This window comes from Dromiciops gliroides, chromosome 4 (genome assembly GCF_019393635.1).
Source record: "Dromiciops gliroides isolate mDroGli1 chromosome 4, mDroGli1.pri, whole genome shotgun sequence".
Lineage (NCBI taxonomy): Eukaryota > Metazoa > Chordata > Mammalia > Microbiotheria > Microbiotheriidae > Dromiciops > Dromiciops gliroides.
The window spans coordinates 268508186-268529866 of NC_057864.1; the positions used below are offsets into that span (position 1 = coordinate 268508186).

The window sequence follows — 21681 nt, forward strand, 5'->3', positions numbered from 1 at the left end:
GAGCACCGGTCCTGGAGTCAGGAGGACCTGAGTTCAAATCCAGCCTCAACAGACACTTAACACTTACTAGCTGTGTGACCCTGGGCAAGTCACTTAACCTTCATTGCCGAACCAAAAATTAAATTAAATTAAATTAAAATAAACCACCAGCTACAGACTGCACTGTTAACTCCACTGAATTTTATATATACATACATGTATGTATACATGGTCTTAATTAGCTCAATCCATTGCCACAGCTGAGGTGAGATCAAAACTCACCTCTTGGTGAAAGGGACCTTAGATTAGAAATCAACCAAATTCAACCTTTTCCTTTTGAAAAGAAGGAAACAGAAGACTAGAGGAGTATGTGAGGTAGCATATAACCTTGGATTTCCAGTTGAGGCTCAGGTTGAAATCCTGCCTCAGACATTTAATAGCTGGTTGACCTTGGGCCACAGTTCCTTCAACTGCAGATGGGAAGGGGAGGAGAGATGAGTGGACTAGATGGACTCTGAGATCCTTTCCAGTTCTAAGTCTATATGTAATCCTAAGATCTATGACCCTATGATGAACAACTTTCTCAGAAATCCTAAGGAGAGAAGCTAGAATTTGAACCCAAGGTCTGCACCCCCTCCCCATCCTCCTTACCACCACCCCCTTCTTAGTGTTCCAAAGAATTACACATTCTAGTTTTCCCTAATGTAGAATTAGGAGTGGAGTGTTGACCCTCCCTGTCTACCATTGTGCTTTACACATGGTGGGCTTTTAATAAATCTCTATCATCTTGAATTCCCTCCCACCTGACCAACCAAGAGGTACAAAGGAAGATCCCTTTATAACTATGGCAATTAAAACTTAACTGATTAAAACCTTCATCAGGTTTGGACATGAAAAAAAGCAGGGTCACAGGGATAAGGCTCTGAAGCCACTTGCTTTCCTCTTAATAGTCATGCTCTGGAAGCAAGAAGAGAGATAAGGCCTGTACCCAGGAGGCTGGATTTGTATAGTATTAGGGGAAAGGATGGAGGAGTCCAGATGGTTCTCAGAGCAAGACTTGGGAGAAGAGACTATCCTGAGTTGTAAATCACCAGAAAGCTGAGGAGGCCTCTTAATATGGAAGGGTTTTAAAGAGAGAGTGACATCAACCAGTGGGCAGAAAGTGCAGTTTTCTAGAGACCAGGGGATGCACTAGCTGACTTCCCTGTGCCCAAGGATCTTCCAGGAGGGCAGATAATTTAAAGAAGGCATAGGAGGAAAGGAAGGAGAATGAGAATCATTAGTGCAAAGTGTCTATTTGCAGAAATATACCCACAAGACTTTCCAATAGAGAACCAACACCCAAGAACCTGGCTGGCCTAACAGGGTTGGAGTTCTAGAAAATAGTTATGGGGCATCACACTCCCAGTCTTTCTTTTAGCCCACACCTTCCCATCTCCCCAGTTAAGCGAGAGTACAGAGTGTGAATGCTGACTGGAAGGGTAAGGAGGTTGGCCACAAGTCCTCTTGGCCTACCTATCACATATGCAGGCCCACCATAGAGCTAGACCCTCCTCTGAGCTAGGCCTGCCCTCTCCCTTTAGAACCAATCAGTTTTGCCCTGGAACCTCAGGCTTATGCTGGGCTTCAGCACCTAAAAGGTCTGCAGTTATCAAAGAAATTATTTCAGACATGAGCCTGTTGCCCCTCTTTAATTTCCTATTAATATATTCGTAGCTCTTTTTAATTGGTTGCAAATGCATTTTCTTTGGACCATTACCGAACCCATGTTGCCTCTCGGCTGCAGTGCTAAAGCGGAATACAGATCTAAGTTAGGCTTCTGACAGCCAGGCTGGAAAGCAGTGTTGGACAGAGCAGGCATGCATTTTTGGAGGGGGAGGCTGTGGGAAAAGACAGTAAAGGGGAATTTTTAAAAAACCAATGACAACTCTTAAACAGAAATGACTGGAGAGTCTGTAAGAAATGTTAATTTGCACTAAATACCCCAAAGCTCTTATTTTTTGGGGGTGAAAGCTATGTTCTTCCATTAGCAGTTAGGTGATGCTGTTTCCCCCAAAAGTTCTTGGTCTGCTGCAAAAGAATCAGAAGGGAGGCTAAAGGGATGTGGCAGGTCACATTACCAATGGAAGATGGGTCATCAACATCCTTTCATACCAGGGAAAGTTGATCATCAAATCAGCCTTTGCTTAGAGTTCCCTGTTGAGAAGAGTGCTGTGTCTTTCTCTAATCCAGGCCATACATATAGAGCATATAAATGTCCACACTTTTTCCTACTCCAAACACCCTGACCCAGATCACTCCCTTCCTTAACTTCTAGATCTGTGGCCCAAATTTACAGATTTCTTGAGTTTACAGCAAAATTCCAGTTCTAAGTAAGATTCAGATATTAGTGTGTTTGACCCCCACAACTATCCAGCCTTGAAGAGCAAATTTAACTACCAACAAAAGGGTTTGGCCTGGGATTGGCGTGGGTGTGGGGATGGGAGTGGGTGGGTAAAGACACTGCCTGTCTATCTAGTTCCCTGAGGGCTGATTTAAATTAAGCGCATGAGTTCCCACCCTTGGAAGAATATTGAGAGCTGTTTGGAGACCTTTGGGAACTCACTTGAAGCCTAGTTGAGGGAGTGGAGAAAGGGAGAGCTGCCTTATAATCATCAAAGGTAATGTTCCATAATTCTTGGATATTATGGTAGCCAAGAAAGTGGGAGGGAAAATATTCCTCTTATTCTGGCTGCAGAAACAAACCTCCCCAAGGATTTCACAACTGATTATCAATTCTCTTTCCTCTAATCTCCTGTTTTGTTTTCACCTCTCCTGCTGGAGTCACCACTTTCAAGCAGAAATTGTATTTATTTGGGCAATTGACTTATTTCTCCTGCCTGACCATAAACTCCTTGAGGGCAGGGTGTGTGTACATTATTCCCCTCAGTAGCTGTCTCAGTGCCTACTACAGTGTCTTTGCAAATAGTAAATTTTGGAATAAATTAGTATGGTTCTTTCTGCATAACATTTTACTAATTTTATATGCTTGCATTTACTATACCTGGATGGATTGTAAGATGTGTTCCAGGGTATGCACACATTGATGAGATCAGAGATCTACTGGAATACATACTTATTTACATAATGTGAAGAGAAAAAAAAAAGATGCTAGAGAAATGTGTTTAGAATCCTATTTGATATGCCTCTTCCTCATTTGATTATGTGAATATGAAAGATCTAGGGCTAATATCCTGAAGTTTATATTTTTAAGGTCTTCCTGGTCTCCTAAAGATGTCACTAATGTAGGGTTTTGGTGGAAAGTTTTGTCTTATTGCTTAAAGTCATGTGTTTAAGCCTGCCTAAATAACCACACATTGCCCCAAATACATTAAATTTTCACAAATGGCAAAAATTGTCCATTCATGTAAAATGAAGGCACACATGGAAATCATCCAAGAGTTCCAAAAGGAATTTTGAGAAGTGTTTTATTCTTTTATTCGGATATTTCAGAGAAGGGTGTAAAGATTGGTGTGGAGGGGGTTGTTTTTCGTGCACTGTCCAAATAATTACCTCAGTTCTCTACTTCATCTTGAATGCTTAATATAACCACAGTCTGTATGAAACATGGGTTTAAACCAAGATGGAAAACATTTGAAGAAGGAAAAGTGCTACTGGTAACTAGGAGGGGAAAAAAAGGCATGTCTAATAGAAGTGACTCGAAAGAAGCAAAATATGTCAATGTGGATGTTACAGCTACTCCTGAATAAGGGTGGCAGGCATTTTTTTTAATAAGGAAGATATGAGTATCTTTAAGACAACATTATGTTTGTCTGAAATGGTTTAGCTATGGTTCTTCCTGGAAGTGTAGAATTGGGCAAAGGACTGAAGCCTTCCTACTTTCTCCAAGTACCTTCTAGGATCAAATCCTATGATTCCCCAAGTGATCAAAATCAGTGGACCTCCAGCTCCATTAACTCTGAGACCTGAAAGTTCTTTAAATAACCTGAACTCCAGCTCTTATGGGAGTTACCCTCCATAGGGAGGTGCTGGTAACAGACCATTTCAAGATAGGAACATCTTCAGCCTAGCTCTTACCACCCCAAGAAAGAGCTACCTGCCACAGCACATGAGTCATTACTCCTGTATTAGCTAAAGGTTAGCCAAGAGAAGAATGTCTGGAGGGGGTATTATCCTTGGGGCCGAAGGCTACCAAATAATTTACCTAGTAAATTCAATTACTCCACGGGTTCCCTCCCATCTGTGTGGCCAATCTCTCACAAATAGTGTGGGGGGGGGGGGGGAAGAGAAATAGGAATTAACTGCTGAAAAGACAGGCCTTTGGATTAATTAATAAGTGCAACCCAGATTGACTCAGGCTATTAAGTAGGGGGGGGGGCCTGAAAGACGCACACACAACTGTCTAGATGCTTTTTTTTTGGGGGGGGGAGGAGACCTAAACAAACATAACGACAGATGGAAAGGAGAACTGACCAGTATGTGCATATGGCATGGCTGATTTCCTCAACTTTGCTTCAGACAGAAACAGCTTTTTTTTTTTTTGGGGGGGGGGGTTGGTATGGAGTGGGGAGGGAGGAGTTGTTGGTGATTAGATCCTGTTTCCTCTCAGTTTCAACCTCCTTTCCATCCTTCTAGAGCTGTCCGGGAAGATGGGGGAAGCTGAGGGAAGTGATGTGTAACTGTACAAATGAATAATGGGTGACCTAGCAAAACGAAGTCCTTATATAACTGTGTCCCTAATTTCAGTTAAAGCTTCAGGATCTCCCTGCCCTTCAAGCCTTCTTTACAGCTTCCCATTCCCAAAGCATGCATCCTCACCATGGTTTATATTCATTTACCTTTAGGAACTCCCAGGACCCCACATTATCCTCCACCCTTTTTTGAAATCAGAGGACTCCAGATACAGAGTCAAAATAGAAAGAGTCCTAAGGGAAGTCTAAAGCCAAGGGATACCATTTGCCTCCCTATCTGAGCACTCATTCAAAAAGTTCCTTTCCCCCCTCAAATTATGCAAATGGGGACAATTTGACTTTATTTTGTCTCCTCTAGCCCAGACAAAAATTTTGAAGATCAGAATTTAATCCCAAGGGTATCAGTAAAAGGTCTGGTTCTTTAGCAGAAGACAAGGATTCAATGTGAGAACATAAGCATTCAATTTATTTGATTCAATTCAATTCAATTCAATTGAATCAAATAAATTGAATCCAGTCAAAAGAGCTCCACATTTCTCAGTTTCTTTTCTATAGTCCTTGGAAGTCTTTCAATGCCAGAGGATTTTATTATAGTGTAAATAGTACTAGACTGAGACACAGCAAACATGGGTCCTAGTACTTATTGTTTCAATAAGTGTGTGGCCATTGCTAAATCACTTCATTTCCTCTTTTGCAAAATGAAGAGTGTTGGGCTAAAGATTTCTTAAGGGTTCTCCCAATCTAAAGTGCTATATGCTAGGGGTAAAATAGTTTGTTGGGACCTTCAGTGGCAGTAAGTCTGAGGAGCAGCCTGATGTACTGTGTTGGATTTGGTGTCAAAAAGCCCTAGTTATACAGGTACTAGCTCAGTGAAACTTGACTCAACCTATCTGAGTCTCAGTTTCATCATCTGTTAGATGGAAATATTTATAATACCTATCACTCAGGATTTGTTGTGAGAATTGAAAAAAAGATAATGATTATAAAGTTCTTTATACAGTCAAGGTATAATTATGTTGGGACTATAGAAATGAAGATGGTCCTAGGAAGAGGGTATACTTTGATTTAATCTGATGACTCTCAGAAAGTTCCCCAAGGGGAAGGATTACATTGTGTTTCTCTTTGAATTTCCAGCAATGACCAGTTATTAGACTCTTAATAAGTGTTTGTTGAATACAATGACATTAACTACCTAGAGATTTATCTTCATGCACCCTAGAAAAAAGGCTAAAAGCCAAGATGCCACATCACTTATCTAGTTATGTCTTTCTACCTTTGGAGAGGAGAATAAGTTAACCAGGACACCTCTTTTAGATGGTTTCAATGGGCTCAGAATTCTCCTGGATGGTCATGGACAAGAGTCTTCATAGAATCTGTTATGCTATTTATTTATTCCTTTGCTTGATGGCTTTGAGTAAGGTATTCATGTGACAACCAAATGTAATCAGCAAAAGAGCTCAGAACCACTCCTGAAGTACAATAAGGCCCTGGCAAACAAAGGCTCCTTTGCAGATATTTCAGAAATCATCTGATCACTGTCTAACTCATAATTCTTACCACCACCCATTCAGTTATTCACCCCCCCTTTCCCTTTTAAAAAATATTCTTCACTCTGCGTTCCCTTTTTTTTTTAAAGATAGGGTTCCTTCCTCTCCCCTCCCCACCCTCCACACACAATTTTGTCTTTATTAGGCCAAAATGAAGTGGAGTGGAGACAGGGAGAGGGAAAGGAAAGAGAAACTCTGCCATGATAAGAGGTAGCAAGTGTTTGCTGCTGACCCCTGTGCATGGCTGGATAATCGCAGTTTTCCATTTCAGACAATGCATTTCAATTCTTGCCGTGTGCCTTTGTCCATCTGTATAAAGAAAGGAGTGCTGAGTGACAGCTCCGGTTAGCCTGCATGAACAGATACCAATAAACCCTCCCAACCTGGACCTTTAAAAAAAAAAAAAAGCCACATGCCTGCTTGCCCGCGGCTTATTATTAAGACACCTTCACAGCTTAAACACTTAAAAGCAAACCAAATTAAATGGCAATTAAGAGAGTGCTAAACCCTTTCATAGCAACCAGATTAGAATTTGGAGATAACTCTTATCAGTTAAACTTGGTCAGAAGAGGCTAAGAGAACTGATTCTCAGTACATAACATGGGTATGGTTCCCCTATGACCGTCTCTTTCCCCATCCCCCACCCCCAGGGGTGCTAGGTAACTCAGTGGAAGAGAAGTTGGGGGGAAGAGAAGACGAGTTTTGAACGAAGTCGAGCTTCAGTGTTGTTTGAAAATAGATAAATCCATCTAGAAGATGGATGTGGACATGTGTTCTCTCCTCCTTGCCCCCTCTTTGAAAAATGTAACTTCCAGAAGCTTAAAGGTTATTTTGGTTAATGGTGTTCACACACCGTGTGTCAGCGCTAAATGGTCTCCACGAACCCCCCCCCAATTCAACGATATTTCAAAAATCAAAAAAAAAAAAAAAAGGAGAACACAAAAGAGAGGGAGAAAATGGGTTGGGTGGGGAGTGGAAGAGAAGGTTTTACCTAAATTCAGGCTCTTGTCATATGTCTCTATTCTGCTTGTATTAAATATATATAGAAAGATCTCACCGGTTACACTATTTCTTTATGATGAGAACTTGGGACTGTCCATCAGGGCTATTTATTTTAAAAGCTACCTCTAAGTGTAAGCCACTGTACCACGTTGCCTTTCAAAAGGGGGGAAACCACCCAAATTCGATGTAAATAAGGAAATACCAACATTGTCTCCACTTAGGCAGAGCCAGCCACCCCAAAGTGTGCAATATTGGTTTGGGTGCAGGTTGAAAAAGAGAGCTTTCCAGCTCCCAAGGAGTATAACCAATCGGAACGAACACTTACCTATGTAAAAGGACGCTTTAATTAATATATATATATATACTTCTATCTCTAATATTCACGTCTCTGGGCTAGATCTCTATCTTCACAATAAAATGTGTGCAAATTCTCTTCGCAGAGATGAGTCCCCACCATAGACTGTATAGAAAAGCATGATAAAGGTTGGAAAAAATGGATAAAAATGTTGAAAGAACCTACAGTTCCTTATTAGGCGAAGATACAATATTTATTCCTTGTCTCCTGGGATAAATCTCTTCTGCCTATTGTCCTCCCAGTACTCAGTGCTGATGCTTAATTTTCAAAACTTCTATATTACCAAGGGACCTACGACATCAGCCAAAGAAATACTCAGCAAGTACAAAATCTGTTCCAGGGAGCTGCTTTTGTGCAGAGGGAAAATTTTGTTCCTACAGGTTTTTAAGTGGGTACAAGGCAAGGAGATATCTGATCCGGGCAAAGCTATTACAATTTAGCTCTCTATCTATAGATCATTTTTTTTCCTTTAAAAAAAAATTGGAAAATACAAGAAGTTTGGATTTTTTTCCTGATTCTTTTTTGTAGGGGGAAATTGCATCGTAAGCTTTCGGAGAAACCCAACATGTCAACTACCTTTCCGGGACTAGTCCACGATGCCGAGGTATTATTACTTTTTTTTTCCCCTCCTTTTGCGCGCGTGTGTGTGGCGGCTGCGGCGGGCGGTGGCAGCGATGGTGGCAGCTTCCCCTGTCTCTAATCTATATTGGACCGTTAAGTTTAATTATAATCTGGCTTTGGGGGTACTTAAAGAAGGAAAGGGGAGAAAGTTCGTTATGACATCTGTCGCCAGGAAGGGCAACTCACGGACACGTTAAGAAACAGTTGCCATAATGAGAAGGAAGGGGGAAAAATAATCCTAATAATAAAAGAACTGGGAGGAGGGGTGGAGAACGAGATAGAGAGAGATAACAGATAGCCAGAAAGGCAAAGTAAAAGAACTGGTAAGGAGAGGGGGGAGGGGGCGGTAGGTGGACAAGGGGTGGGAAGAACGATCCCCTTTGGAATGGGCTTTTTCAAGTAGGGGGAGACAGAAACAAGGGGACTGGTTTTCTCCCCCACTCCGCCAAAAAGGCATAGAAAGTTAAGCTTTTTGCATAGGTTTGTTGCTGTTGTTGCTGTTTTGTTTTTGTGGGGGGGTTGTGTTTTTTAAAGGAGATATATACATAAACGGTAATTTTTGAGTACCACTAGCCAAATGGCCTTGGGGAGGGGGGATGGTGGTCTGCGAAGGTTTTTGTCTTTAGTCTGGTCGGAGCAGGTGAGCTGTTGACTAGATCAGGTCTGTTGGAGCGGGCCAGCCTCTCTTGTCGAGGCCACAGAACTCAGGAGGAATGGACTTGTTCCAGAAGCCCGACTTTGCTGCGCTCGAGGCGGAGCGCGTTTAGAAGGGGCTGAGCGCGTGTGTCACCCGCACCTATATAGGGTGGGGTGTGTGTATGTGTGTGTGTCTGTGTCTGTGTCTGTGTGTGATGTGTGTGTTTTTTTCCTCTCAACTGAGGACGTGGCCGCCCACCCCCAGTTCTCCAGCTTTCGTGGGTTCTGTGGCACAGTCGCCTTGCCCTGGCTCTCCCCCTAATCGTTGGCTAGGTGGCTATATAGATATCTCTCTAGCTCCATAATTACATCTAGATTTAGATGGATGGAGAGCAGGGCTAAGGGAGAGTTGCGCTTTGGTTGAAAATGACAAACCTCAAGTTTTTTTGCTCTCCTTTTTCCCCCTCTTCCTTCCAGATACGTCACGACGGATCAAACAGCTACCGTTTGATGCAGCTCGGGTGTCTGGAGTCCGTAGCCAATTCCACTGTCGCCTATTCCTCCTCCTCTCCTCTAACTTACTCCACTACTGGCACTGAGTTCGCTTCCCCGTACTTCTCCACTAACCACCAGTACACCCCGCTCCACCACCAGTCCTTTCACTACGAGTTCCAGCACAGTCACCCGGCTGTGAACCCCGACGCCTACTCTCTGAATTCGCTCCACCACTCGCAACAGTACTATCAGCAGATCCACCACGGGGAGCCCACCGATTTTATTAATCTGCACAATGCACGGGCCCTCAAGTCCTCTTGCTTGGACGAGCAGAGGAGAGAGCTGGGCTGCCTCGATGCTTACCGCCGCCACGACCTGTCTCTTATGAGCCATGGATCCCAGTATGGGATGCATCCAGATCAAAGACTCCTGCCAGGACCCAGCCTGGGGCTGGCCGCCTCGGGAGCAGACGATTTGCAGGTAAATAAGCATGCAGAGGATTTTTCTTTCCCCTCCCCCCTTACTCCCACCCTCTCCCTACTTCCCCCCCCACCCCGCCCATTGATGCCTCTTCAGTAACATTAGGATCTCTCTCTCTCTCTCTCTCTCTCTCTCTCTCTCTCTCTCTCTCTCTCTCTCTCTCTCTCTCTCTCTCACACACACACACACACACACACACACACACACACTCGCTCGCGCGCGCGCGCACACACACACACACAAACTTATGGAAACTTTTATCCAAACAGTGCTAAAAGAAATAAACCCTTCCAGTTCTCCTCATTGGTCCAAGACATTTCACCTGTGTTTATGTCCAATTGGCCCTGGCCTCCCTTTCAGTAGGAATAGGATGTATTTGTGAAGCTGCGTTTACTCCAAAGTAGGGACAGGGTGAACGAAAAGGTCTCACCTACTTTCCTCCAACAGTACCCAAAGTAAAACTTGATTAATTGACAGCCATCCAAGCCCCAATCAATACCTTGCTCTCTGGGTGTATCAGTGTGTGTAATTGTGTGCCTTACACTAGTCTATTATGAAAGCATTGAGATTTATTTGCAGACCTGAGAGTTATCTGAAAAATATAGGCCAGAAAACAGTATCTATGTTCTATTGTGACCCTCAGCTCTGTTGAAATTTTGGTCAAATGTTCTAAATTGCTCTGAAAACTAAATTTCATTAAGGATAGTACTATAAGGCACAGGACTTTTTAAAAAGTATCACACTAGAACCCTTCACAAGTTTGTGTAGCTATAACTATTCTCTCCATCCAGACACCCGGGAAAGGATTGTTTAGCTGAACTAAATACATAATTATTGGTTTTATTTTTTTCTATGTAGGTGTCAATTTAAATCTAGATATATTGATATCTCTAAGAAAAAAATGTAAGTGTATTGTGTCACTCTAATAGACCATCTCTTCCACTCTTTGTTTTATTCACACTTATATAACATTTGATATTATATTGTATATACATTTGAACGCATGTCATCTATCTAACTACATATGTATATATATTACATGAACATATTAAACCACTCAACAAAAAGAAAGCTACAGTTTCAACATCATTTAGTGGATGCAACTGCTCTCTCTTTTTTCAAGCAACCGATTTGTTTCTTTCGTCCCCACAAAACTCTCCAAGGTTTCCATAATCAGTCTGTGGGCTGAGTGATTGTAAAAGCAGAATTTTGGAGACGTAGGAGATCCCTTGTTACGCACTGAAAAGCTTTTCCCCTCATTTACCTCCGAGCAAGGGAATATTTTAAAATTAAAGAAAAAGCCCTTGCTGTCATAACAAAAGAATGTTAGCCCTAGGATCAGCACAGAGGAGAAAAGATTTGGCTTCATAAACCTTGACTTTCTACATTTAAATTCACTAAATAATTTTATACGCTCAGGGCGTTTTTTACATTTTCCACAAGGATCCCCTTATGTCTCAGGGAGGGAAAAAAAAATCTGCCATTCAATGCTTAGCTCAACTAAAACCTATTTACTTCTTTTTATAATCACGTCTGCTGCTGATTTTTTTGTATCTGTACAAATTTTTTTTCTGTGAGAGGCACAAAGCCTGGCATTTTTCAAAAGAGGGGATTAGAACATTTGCAAGTACCAGACAAAGAACGAATCCTGTGCAAAAGGACACCGTAGTTTATCCAATTTTCGACTTAGTGCCATTCAACTGGTCATTTATGCAATGTCATCCGACCAAACAACATGTTTTACAGGGAGGGGGGGAGTTGGTAAAGCTGAATGATCCACATTCGTTTCTTCTAAGAAAATAAACATCTTAAAAGGCTCTCTTGGAGAGATTCTAGACCCTATTACCTTGTACATTTCATACACTTGGGCATGTCCTCTCCCCCACCCCTTTTTTATATCCTTAATCTCCTTTCCTTCATTTCTACTCCAACTGGGGCAAACACAGAGATACTAAAAGAAGCATAACCTATATTTCCCTGTTCCCATGGAAGCACGTTTGTGCAATCTGTCTCCTTCCTTCCACCCTCTTGGACTCTGTTGACAGAATGGAAAGAGAGAGAGAAAAAGAGTCATAGCTACTTTTAAAAAGGGGGGGGGGGAGACCCAGTCTCTCTCTCCCTCTCTCTCTCTCTCTCTTTAATTCTTCCTTTTTAAAACGTTCATCAGCATATGCCTCATTTCAAATGCAACAAATGTAAATATACTTTTCCCTGAACAGAATTTTAAGTGAAAGTCCAATAGTTTGGAGGGCGGTTTAAGTCTGCCTAACAGATGCAAACAGTCTTGGGGCTTCAGTTCCATCTTTGAGTCCCCTAAAAAGATTTGCTATGGCCAACAAAGGAAACTGTCACACCTTTTCCCATCACCGCTTTAATTTATGCTCAGTCTCCAAGTTTTTTTTTTTTCATATTGATTTGATAATCACTTTAAGGCAGAACATTTAAAATAAGAAAGAGCCCGGCAGTGGGTTGAAAAGGGGGTCTTACAGGCTTGCTTCAATATGGTGAAAATGGGAAGGCAAAGAGGGAGCCAGGACTGTAAAGGTTGTTTTGTAAAGTGGGTTTTTATTATGCACCGACTCTCTCCGCATTTACTTAACTCTTCACGGGCTGTTGGGTAGGTTAACACCCTTCAAGGCCTCTTTCATGTCCAATACCTCGTTTGTTTGTAAAGGAAAATGAGCTTTTAACACATTTCCATTGAGCAAAAGTTTTTATTTTATTCTGAACCTAAAATGAGGGGGGGGAGAAACCCTTTCCTCACTCCCAATGCAAAAGGTTTCTCAATCAGGAAGGGATCCCAAACAAATGGGCAGCTCTGGAGCATGTGTCTGTGCCTTCTTCCAGAGACACACTTCTGTTGCCTCTCAGGGCTTTACTGCCTCTGGGGCGACAGAACCAATATGTTCTGAATGATCTGCATGTGATATTGTCCTTTGAGCCCCCCAATATGGGTGTGTGCTATCAGCACTTGGCATTGCCTGTGCCATTTGCTGAATACAGTAGGTGCTTAACATACAAGTTAATAGGTGTCTGTGTGTGTGATGTATGCATAGCTGGGGCATTTAAATAAAAGAATCCTCAGTATTGAGATAAAAGGAGGTATTGCTCTTACAAGGCTTAACTTAGAATTATGAAATGCATTCCTTGAGATTTACAGAATTGTCAGGTCATTACCACCACCCCCCCTTTAAAACATGCTTGCTGACACTCATGATTTTGCTACTCTTTTGCTGCTACTGTTAAATGTTGCTGTTAAATGTTCTCCCCTCCTCTAGGAGGGGGGAGAACGCTGATTGGTGGGGGATGACGAACCAGTTGTGATACCTATTTGTGTCTGTATTTGATTTCTTTCTCTCTTTTCTTTTCTTTCTTTTTTTTTTTTAAGGGATCAGTGGATGCCCAGTGCGGGCTCGTTCTTAATGGACAAGGTGGAGTGATAAGAAGAGGTAAGAATAAGTCACTCCTTCATGATCTCCGGTTAATTATTTTAAGTGGCTCTTTTATATCAGATTAAATGATTTATTTTTAAGGAAAAAATCCCACTTCTGATTGTTTTATGAGACTAGGAGCCCCCACCTATCTACCCAGAGGCATTAACATTTTTAAAATCTCCCATGTATTTCTTTAAATTTTTTATTTTATTCAATCAGCAAAAATCCTGCTTCCCTCCTTCCCATCCCCAACTCTCCTTCCAACTTGAGAAAAAAATTAAACAAAAATTTTGTTAGTAATATGTATAGTCAAGCAAAACAAATTTCCACATTGGTCATGTCCAAAAAGAGTATGTCTTATTTTGCACTTAATTCTTTACCTCCCTATTAGGAGGTGGGTATACTCCCATAGATTTCAACTGCTTTTCCTCTCTGAAACTAACAGACAGAACACAATCTGCAGGAGGCATATGAAGACTGAGACTGGAAAAGGGGAGGGGGTGATAGAGAAACCCACCATGATGTCCTAATGGTTTGCCAATAATGCATGTCACAATGACAAAAATCGAAGTTCAAGGCGAAAAAACTTCTCACACCCTCCGCCCCTCTGGAATACCACCTCCCCAAGCAGAATTTCGGGTTTCATTTAGTCCCAAATGTGCCAGCCACCGCCTGTAAGATTTCAAGCAATGGTGTTAAGTTGAAGCTTTGAGGGCTTGTATAAAAGGTGTCCAGGAAAGCTTCAGGGGAGGGTAATAAAACGCCAGTATTGTAGCCACCCCTATTTTCCTAAATGTTCTGAACATTTCTTTCTTTAAGGGAGGGAAAAAGGGAGGAGGGGGTGGTGTTAACTGTACCGGATAAAGCTTTCTTGTTCCCATCTGTTAACAAAAACATCTGAATCCAGAGTTACTCAGCTTAGAAAGGAATGGAGTGATGGAGAGGGAGAGAAAAGGAGGGGTAGGATTGAATTGCGCCCTTCATTCATTGTTATGGTTTCATATCTCTCTATCACAACAAAGGGAGTCATATAAACCTGGGTTTCCTTGAGACTCAGGATTTAATAGTCAAAGATCATAGCTGACTGACTGTACTAGTGGTCTAAGCTTATTCTCCCAATGATCTGAATAACCCAAGCCACAGACCAGGGAAGGGGACCAGCTGTTATCCTAACTTCATAAGAATTAATAAGACGTAGTCTATTCACCAAGACTAATTCCGCTTCGTGTTGCAGCTCTCTTTAGTAAACAGAATCGCTATTATGTACTGCCTATGCTGAAGACTAAGTCATTTCTCCAACTGCCATTAAATGTACTTAAGTCACTTACTAACCCTTTAATGCTTGTTGAAAGACCAGGTACTTTTTGTGAAAGGGAAATGAATTAGGAGAAATGAGTAGGGCCTTCAATGTTTGAACTACAGACAGCATAACCGGAATGGGGTAACTCCAAGTAAGAAATTTGGAACTTCATATAGGCCTACACATTCTGTCCAAGGATTGTTTTGTTTTTGTTTTTTAAACCATGCTGTGGTCACTATGCAGAAGGTGTGAGGATAAGAGGTCAAAGGAGCAGGATGTAAGCAATTTAAACACTGATTTGTTATCTAGGCAAACTCTTTTATCAGTGCAGTAGTGCATAAATCTAAAATAGGCATGATGATAATGACAATTTAAAGATATATGTACAAATCTGTAGAATTTAAGGAAAAGCACTACGAAGTAGTGACAGGTAACGTGTTTCGAATGAAGCCAATGGGGACTGTATCATTAAAGGTAAGGCAAGCAGTTCAGAGAGCCAATGGCTTGGAGGGTGCAGATGGTGCTGAAGGACAGCGCCACTAATTAGACGCCTTTACTCTGTTCCTTGGAGGACTTTTTGTCTTTGCTAGTCTAGTATTTGAGTTTCCTTCTCTACTTTTTTTCCCCTAAAAATCATTTTAAAATGCTTTGAATGGGTCGTGCTGAGAGAGATCAACTGATGGAATAGCTAGGAAAAGTTACTGGAAAGAAAAAGTGAGTGAGGAAAGGAATAAGGAAACATAATGGAAATGGCGAGGGGAAAGAATTGTGAGAAAGGTGTATGATTAGTTTGGATTCCATAAGTTTGGATTTAGGGGATCCAAGGTAATCTTCCTAATATAGAATTTGGTGCTTGCAGTAGAGAAGCTGAGCGCTGGGTCCTGAAGCTGTATGAAGAGAAAATGGTTTTCATAGGTGTTTAATTGCTTATCTCCTGTTAGAATGTGGCACTGTTAATTACACCTGGTTAAAGGACGTCAAGTCCGAGATTATTAACTTCGATTTGACCCTCAAGGAAACACTTCAGTCATTAGCAAAGAGAAGAGGAAAATATGTTGGGGTTCTTGCACTTATTAAGATTCATCTTCCAGTTAAGAGAGGTTTCCAAGCTTTCAGTTTTCTCCTAGGGAAGTTGTTGTTGTTGTTGTTGTTGTTGTTTTTCCATCTCTGAAGCTCTGGTTATTGCCATAACCGATTGTAGCCAGGGTGTGCGCGTGAGACTATATGAGTTTTCCTTAAAAGCGATCAAGGTTTTTGAGGATTAAAATATTGGTTACAAAAGAAATACAGCTAAAAAATAAGCAGCTTTCCCTGCTTCATTCAGGTGCAACTACTAGTTTCACTGTAAAGCTATCAATTAAAGTCTAAAATGCAGGAGGTAACGATATAGACATTTTTCCTATTTTCTGAATACGTGTGTATACACATACATATATACATAAGTGTGTATATGTATATGTGTGTATATACACACGTACATGTATATATACATGTATATGTATATGCGCAGCCCTTTCCTCCCGTCATTGAGGCACTGCAGAAGCGCCCCATGTCAAGCATTAGGTTAACTTTTTTCTTCTTCTCATAGATCAGGTGACAGATGCTAACTATAAAGTGAGGGAGACACTCCAGGATTTGGGGACATTTCATATTTAAATTACTCTTACGCCTTTCATCAAATACTTTCGTGTTACTTTACATGTGCAATCCAAGGGTGACATAGAATCGGGCTGCGTAATAATGTGCAACTTTTTTCTGATTCGTCTTCGTAGCCCATTAAGCCCCCCCCCATCATCTGACACTGTTCTTTTCTAAATTAAAGGAATAATAATTTTTTTAAAAAAACCTAGATTTCTTTTCAGAAGACACCAAATATCACTTGACTCTCGGAGTCCAACCTTGTGCCTATTGTTCCTGTAAAACCTCGAAGTGTCATTTCTCTGCTCACCAGATTCAGCAGTAATACTTGGTTTTCCTTTCCGTGCCTGTCTCTGTTTTCTTCTCTGTGTGTGTGTTATCTCTATGTTCATCTCTAAATGTCTTTTTTACTACCTCTTTCTGTCTCTATCCGTCTGTCTTTTTCTCTCTGTGACTGTCTTTATCTCTCTGTCTCTGCCTGTCTTTTTCTCTCTGTCTCTGCCTGTCTTTTTCTCTTTCTCTGTCTTTCTGTCTCTCTGCCTCTGTCTCTTTCTGTCAGTGTCTCTGTGCTTATGTCTGTCTGTCTGTCTGTCTGTCTGTCTGTCTGTCTGTCTGTCTCTCTCTCTCTCTCTCTCTCTCTCTCTCTCTCTCTCTCATTCCCCAAGAAAAGAATGAAAAGAATGACATTTCAGGGTCTAGCTGATACACGGGGCAATTAGTTTGTGTTTGCCTTTAATGAGGGTCGGAAAGTAAAAGAATGTACAAGGAGACAGAGGCAGTAGCGAGGTAATTACTATCTAGATAAAATATTTGCCACGGAATCTGATGCAGCTATCCCTGTGCTATCACTTTCAGTTAATGGTGTGCAAGATTTTGCCCCGAGCTCCGCCATTCTAACCATCACAACCAATAATCTTTACTTTACCCGGGCGCTCTCGTATCGATAGCTTCTCTAGCCTCGGGCGTCTGCTTTGATATGTTAATATTTCTGAGTACCAAACTCTGCAGAGATCATATTAATGTTGTACATACAGAGTGGGGCTTTGCCTTAGTTGAATATTCAGATTCCCAGTTTCAAAAGACAGCTCTTGAAGAAATGAAGCTCCTATTTACAGGAGTCGTCTGTGTTTTTAATCATTAAAAAAAATTCAATCTTTTTTTTTTCCCCAAGAATCTTCTAGGTTTCTCCCTTTCTTTTCTTTGTTAGAAAGTCGCACCTTTCATCCCCCAGTAGACGCATTTAATAATAAAGGAACTATAATAATCCTAACACTAACTGTAGTGATCGTGATGGGTTCTTTCATTTGAATGGTACGGTAAGGGAGCCGCCTTAGTTGGGGAGCTCCTGACTGAAATGGGGATAGTGAGGGGAAATTTAGTCTTACCTATAAATATTTGAATTTATAAAAGCAACAGAATGACATTTGGCCCATGTATCTCTTCATAAAACTCAGCTGGCAAAATCCAAAAAAAAAAATAATAAATAATAAGAGGAGGTGGGGGTGGGGAAAGAGCTCTTGTTTCGCTTTGTGATCCTTCTGCCTTCCTGCCCCAGGCTAATTTCAGCAGCTTAAATACCGCTATAGCCTCTGGGCCACGAAGAGAGAGGGCCCAGGCTACCGGCAATAGCTCTTTCTCGATTGCCCTTGGCAACATAAAATACAAACTACTTTGAATCAAAACATTTTTGGGGAATTAATATGATCTGAACTCTGCACGTTTTAAGAGCTCTTGAGTTTGTCAAATCGCTTAGAGGTGACTGACATGCCAAGGCTGGGGCGTTAATGCTCCGGTACAAACATTGTCAGATCTTATTTAATTAAAAAAAAAAAAGAAAAAAAAACCTTTCTTAAAAGCAGTCCAACATCAGTCGCCAAAAGTCTGCCAATAACGTCGTGGCCCAAGACGCTAGCCTCCTCGGTTCTTTTTAGTGCGTTGGAGCTAGTGGAGCTAAGAAGGATAGGGGGTAGGGAGCGGTGCATAGGTTCCCAGTTTCTAAACCTTCTCTAATTTTGCTTTTGGAAAGCTCTAATCTATGCAACTCCAGACTGGTCGGAAGTGGGGGGAAGAGGTGAGGCTTTTACATACCCCGCGACTGGAGGTAGGGTAAAGAGTACAAAAAGGAGGAAGAAACCTTGCTTTCCCTTTTCCCCTTGCAATATGTATCCCCAGAAATCAGTTAGACTTTGCGAAAAGCATCTCTGCAATAAGTTCCCAGCACATAGCCAAATAAATGCCGTCGATCAAACACAATAAAGGACACAACGAAAGGGGAGAAAATTGTATCTAGATTAGAAATCCACAGGGATGGCTGCTCTTTTCTAAAGCGCCTAATATACGTGATCCAATGGTTCCAATATGCTCTGTTTACCATCTCTTTATCCTAGTGTGAATAATCTCGTTGTGTGACTTTGGGTCATTCACTTCTCTCTCTGGGCCTGTTTTCACACTCGTCCTTTGAGTAGGTTGGATTAGATGATCCCTAAATTCCTTTCTCTCTGAAATTCTAAGACAAATTCTTGCCAGACTTTTTCCGCTCAATTTCCCTGTGCATCAAAAAGCTTCACACCCATAGGTGTGCATAAAGTATGGGCTTTGTGGGCTAAGGTGCGCTGGTACACTCCCTGCCAAGCTTTGTGAACACCTCAGCTCACACCAATGGCAGGATGGACCACATGTTCTCTATTCTGGGGTAGCTTCCAACGGGTGGGGAGATTTCAACATCGACTACACACCCCGCCCCGTAGAGTTCGAGTTAACCTTCCATCTCTGTTTCGCTTCTTTTGTTCTGCCTTTACCCTTTCTCTCTAATGAGGAGGAGCTGGCGTGCGTGCAAACACACAGAGCTCTCCTAATCCCGTAATACCTACATTTGCGCACCCGTCCCAACGTAGCGCAATTAAAAGTGCTGTCGCCTTATCAGGGGCCCATTAGAATCCAATTAAATCCCCCAATTGCTCTTTAATTACAATTAATAACTGCTGCGGTTTCGGGAGGTGGCTGTGTGTGTTTGTGTGTGCGTGTGTGTGTGTGTGTGTGTGTGTGCGTGCGTATGTGTGCGTACGCGCGCGCGCAGGGAGGGACGGTTAGTGGGAGAGGGGAAGAGAGTGAGGTGCTGGAGGGAAAGAGAAAGAGGGAAGAAGCTCATTTGGAGACCCAGCGCATACAGCTGAACCTCCTGCAAATCCAACTGTATAACAAACAGGGACAGGAAACTCCAGTAATCGCTTACACATTTTTAATGTGTCAGAGAAAACGAGCGATCACTGGAGATGAAGGGGGGTGGGGGTGGGGGGGCGAAAATCCCTGCCGTTTGTATTTCTTTCATTTGAATTGTAAACATCTGTTTGGCTGTAAGGCGAACAGAACATTTATTTTGCTCTCAAGATTTTCTCTAATTATGTCAACACCGACGCCACCGCGGCACAGACTGTTGGGAGCGGGGCGCTTTTTCTTTGCAAATGCTTCACGGAGACCCAAGCTCGCTAGAGCTTCGAAGGAAATATTGATCTTGTCTTGGAAAGGGCGAGGAGCGGGGCTATTTGTTAGGAAGTTTTCCTTAGAGGTAGGGAGAACCCAGACGCGTGTAGCCCAGGGGCAGCTTTTGTAGAGCTAGGATCCCACTCCTGGAAGGAAAGGGAAACCTGCGGTTACCTAAACCCTAATTGTTGGGGGGAGGGGAGATTTACAGGACTGTATCAACTTTCCTCTAGGGCCAAAGCTCCAGAAGGTGGGACTGAGGTCGAGACAGAGACTGAAGATACCACAGTTATAATGTAGCACAGAATGTATCTGGCAATACATTCAACCCCATCCTAGCCCCAATTTATATGCCCCCTCTCCTCTAAAAGCGCAACTTTATCTGTACTCCTCCACAGATGACTGGTTTACAATCCCAGATATCTAGCTTTTCCATTTCAAAGACTTATTCACTGTGCTTGTGGACTCTAGACCCCATCTCCCCTAAAGCTGCCTCCAACCTCCAGGGTATTAAGTGGGCTCCTAGGGATCTTAATTCTGGCAGTAGTGTGGGATCTTCGCAGCTTATTCCCTCAGCCCAGGTCCTCTCTCTGCTATTGGAGAGGGTGCATGCAGTGAGTGTATTTCAACTGAGTAAGCAGAACCAGGGAGAATACTATACTAGTCAAGGGGAGGAGAAAGTGAGATTGTGTAACAGGTGGGACTCCCCACAAGATTTGAATACTTTGCCTTTCCTTAAAACTATACTTGAGAGTCTGGAATTCAATTTTAATTATTAAGGGACTATATGGTGTGCAATCAAACTGATCCTTGCTTACAAAGTACACAGTGAAAAGAAAACTGGACTTGGAATTTGGGTCTAAATCTTAATTTTCACTCCATTTGTGAGACACTAGACTGGTAGCTAGTTTATTATCTCTGTGGCACAATTTTCTCATCTGAAAAAAAAAATGAGAATTGAGATTATTTGTATGATTCCTTTCAGTATGAAGTCAACCCCTGTTAGCTTGTTTTCATTTCTGGAAACAATACACTATCTCAGAGGATCTCAAGTAAAGTACTTGAGATGCAGAATAAATGTAAATAGTTATAAGGTATAATGACTCACATTTGCATATCACTTTACAATCAGCAATGCTTTCCTTGAAACAAATCTGTGCCTGTGTAGTAGGTAACGCAAATCCTATTATTTTGGCTTTACAGATGAGGAAACTGAGCCTCGAGAGTATCAATGGTGGGCTTGGCTAGAAAACAGCAGAGCCAGAATGAAAAATCACCTCTAATTACAAGTGCAAGTGATCTTTCCCATGGCCTATACCACTTTACCTCTTCTATGTAGTGTCACATGGGACAGTTGAAATATATGGTCTCTTAGTTCCCTTCATTTATAAATCTATGATCTCCTATTCCTATTTATGTCCATGTTCACTATATTAAGGTTAGCACTGTTGTGTATTACAGTATGCAATGTGAGTCACATGTCTATGTGTGGTCTTTTTAGAAGAGGCAGAGTGAAGTAATGCATAGAGAGCTGGACTCAAAGACAAATAACAACAACAACAACAACAAAACAAAACAAACAAACAAACAAAAACATTGGTTTAGATATTGGTTTGTGACTCTGGGCGATTCACTTAACCCCTCAGTACTCTAAGGCTGTATGTAAGTTGCAGAGACACCAACATCAACTTGAAGAGGTAGAGAGAATTTCCTCACCTTGGAGTTCCCTCTAATAATGAATTTACAAGCCCAGTCCCTATCTGTTATGTTTTAAGGAAGAATGATCATATATAGCCAGAATATAATTATTTCCATCAAAGAATTCATGCTGATGACTCAAGTTTTATGAATTGTGTTGGTTATATAAGCATTGGTCTGCAAATCATTGTTTTAGACTTCCTTTTAGGAAGAATACTCCAACCCCAGGTGTTCCGGATATTACCAAGCCTTAAGACAAGTATTTTCTTTAATCAAACCAACAAGCTATTTTCTTCTAGCACCCTAAAAATTGCTGGAAGGGGAG

The 21681-nt window shown here is 41.8% G+C and overlaps 1 protein-coding gene across 6 annotated transcripts in view; it reads left to right on the forward strand.

Moving 5' to 3' along the window:
• Positions 1–7979: 7979 nt before the first annotated feature.
• Positions 7980–21681, forward strand: part of TFAP2D (transcription factor AP-2 delta) — a 91771-nt gene continuing 78069 nt past the window's right edge. For 2 of the 6 annotated variants that reach the window (XR_006356231.1, XM_044000048.1), the window contains exons 1-2: positions 9258–9806; positions 13195–13255. Coding sequence is in view for 5 of the 6 variants with exons in the window: in XM_044000048.1 (XP_043855983.1) it covers positions 9258–9806; positions 13195–13255 (610 nt within the window). In the remaining variant the exon portion in view is untranslated. Of the gene's footprint in view, positions 8179–8237; positions 8519–8899; positions 9001–9257; positions 9807–13194; positions 13256–21681 lie in introns of those variants that run through there. The other 4 variants (XM_044000049.1, XM_044000050.1, XM_044000051.1 and 1 more) reach the window with 4 other exon arrangements.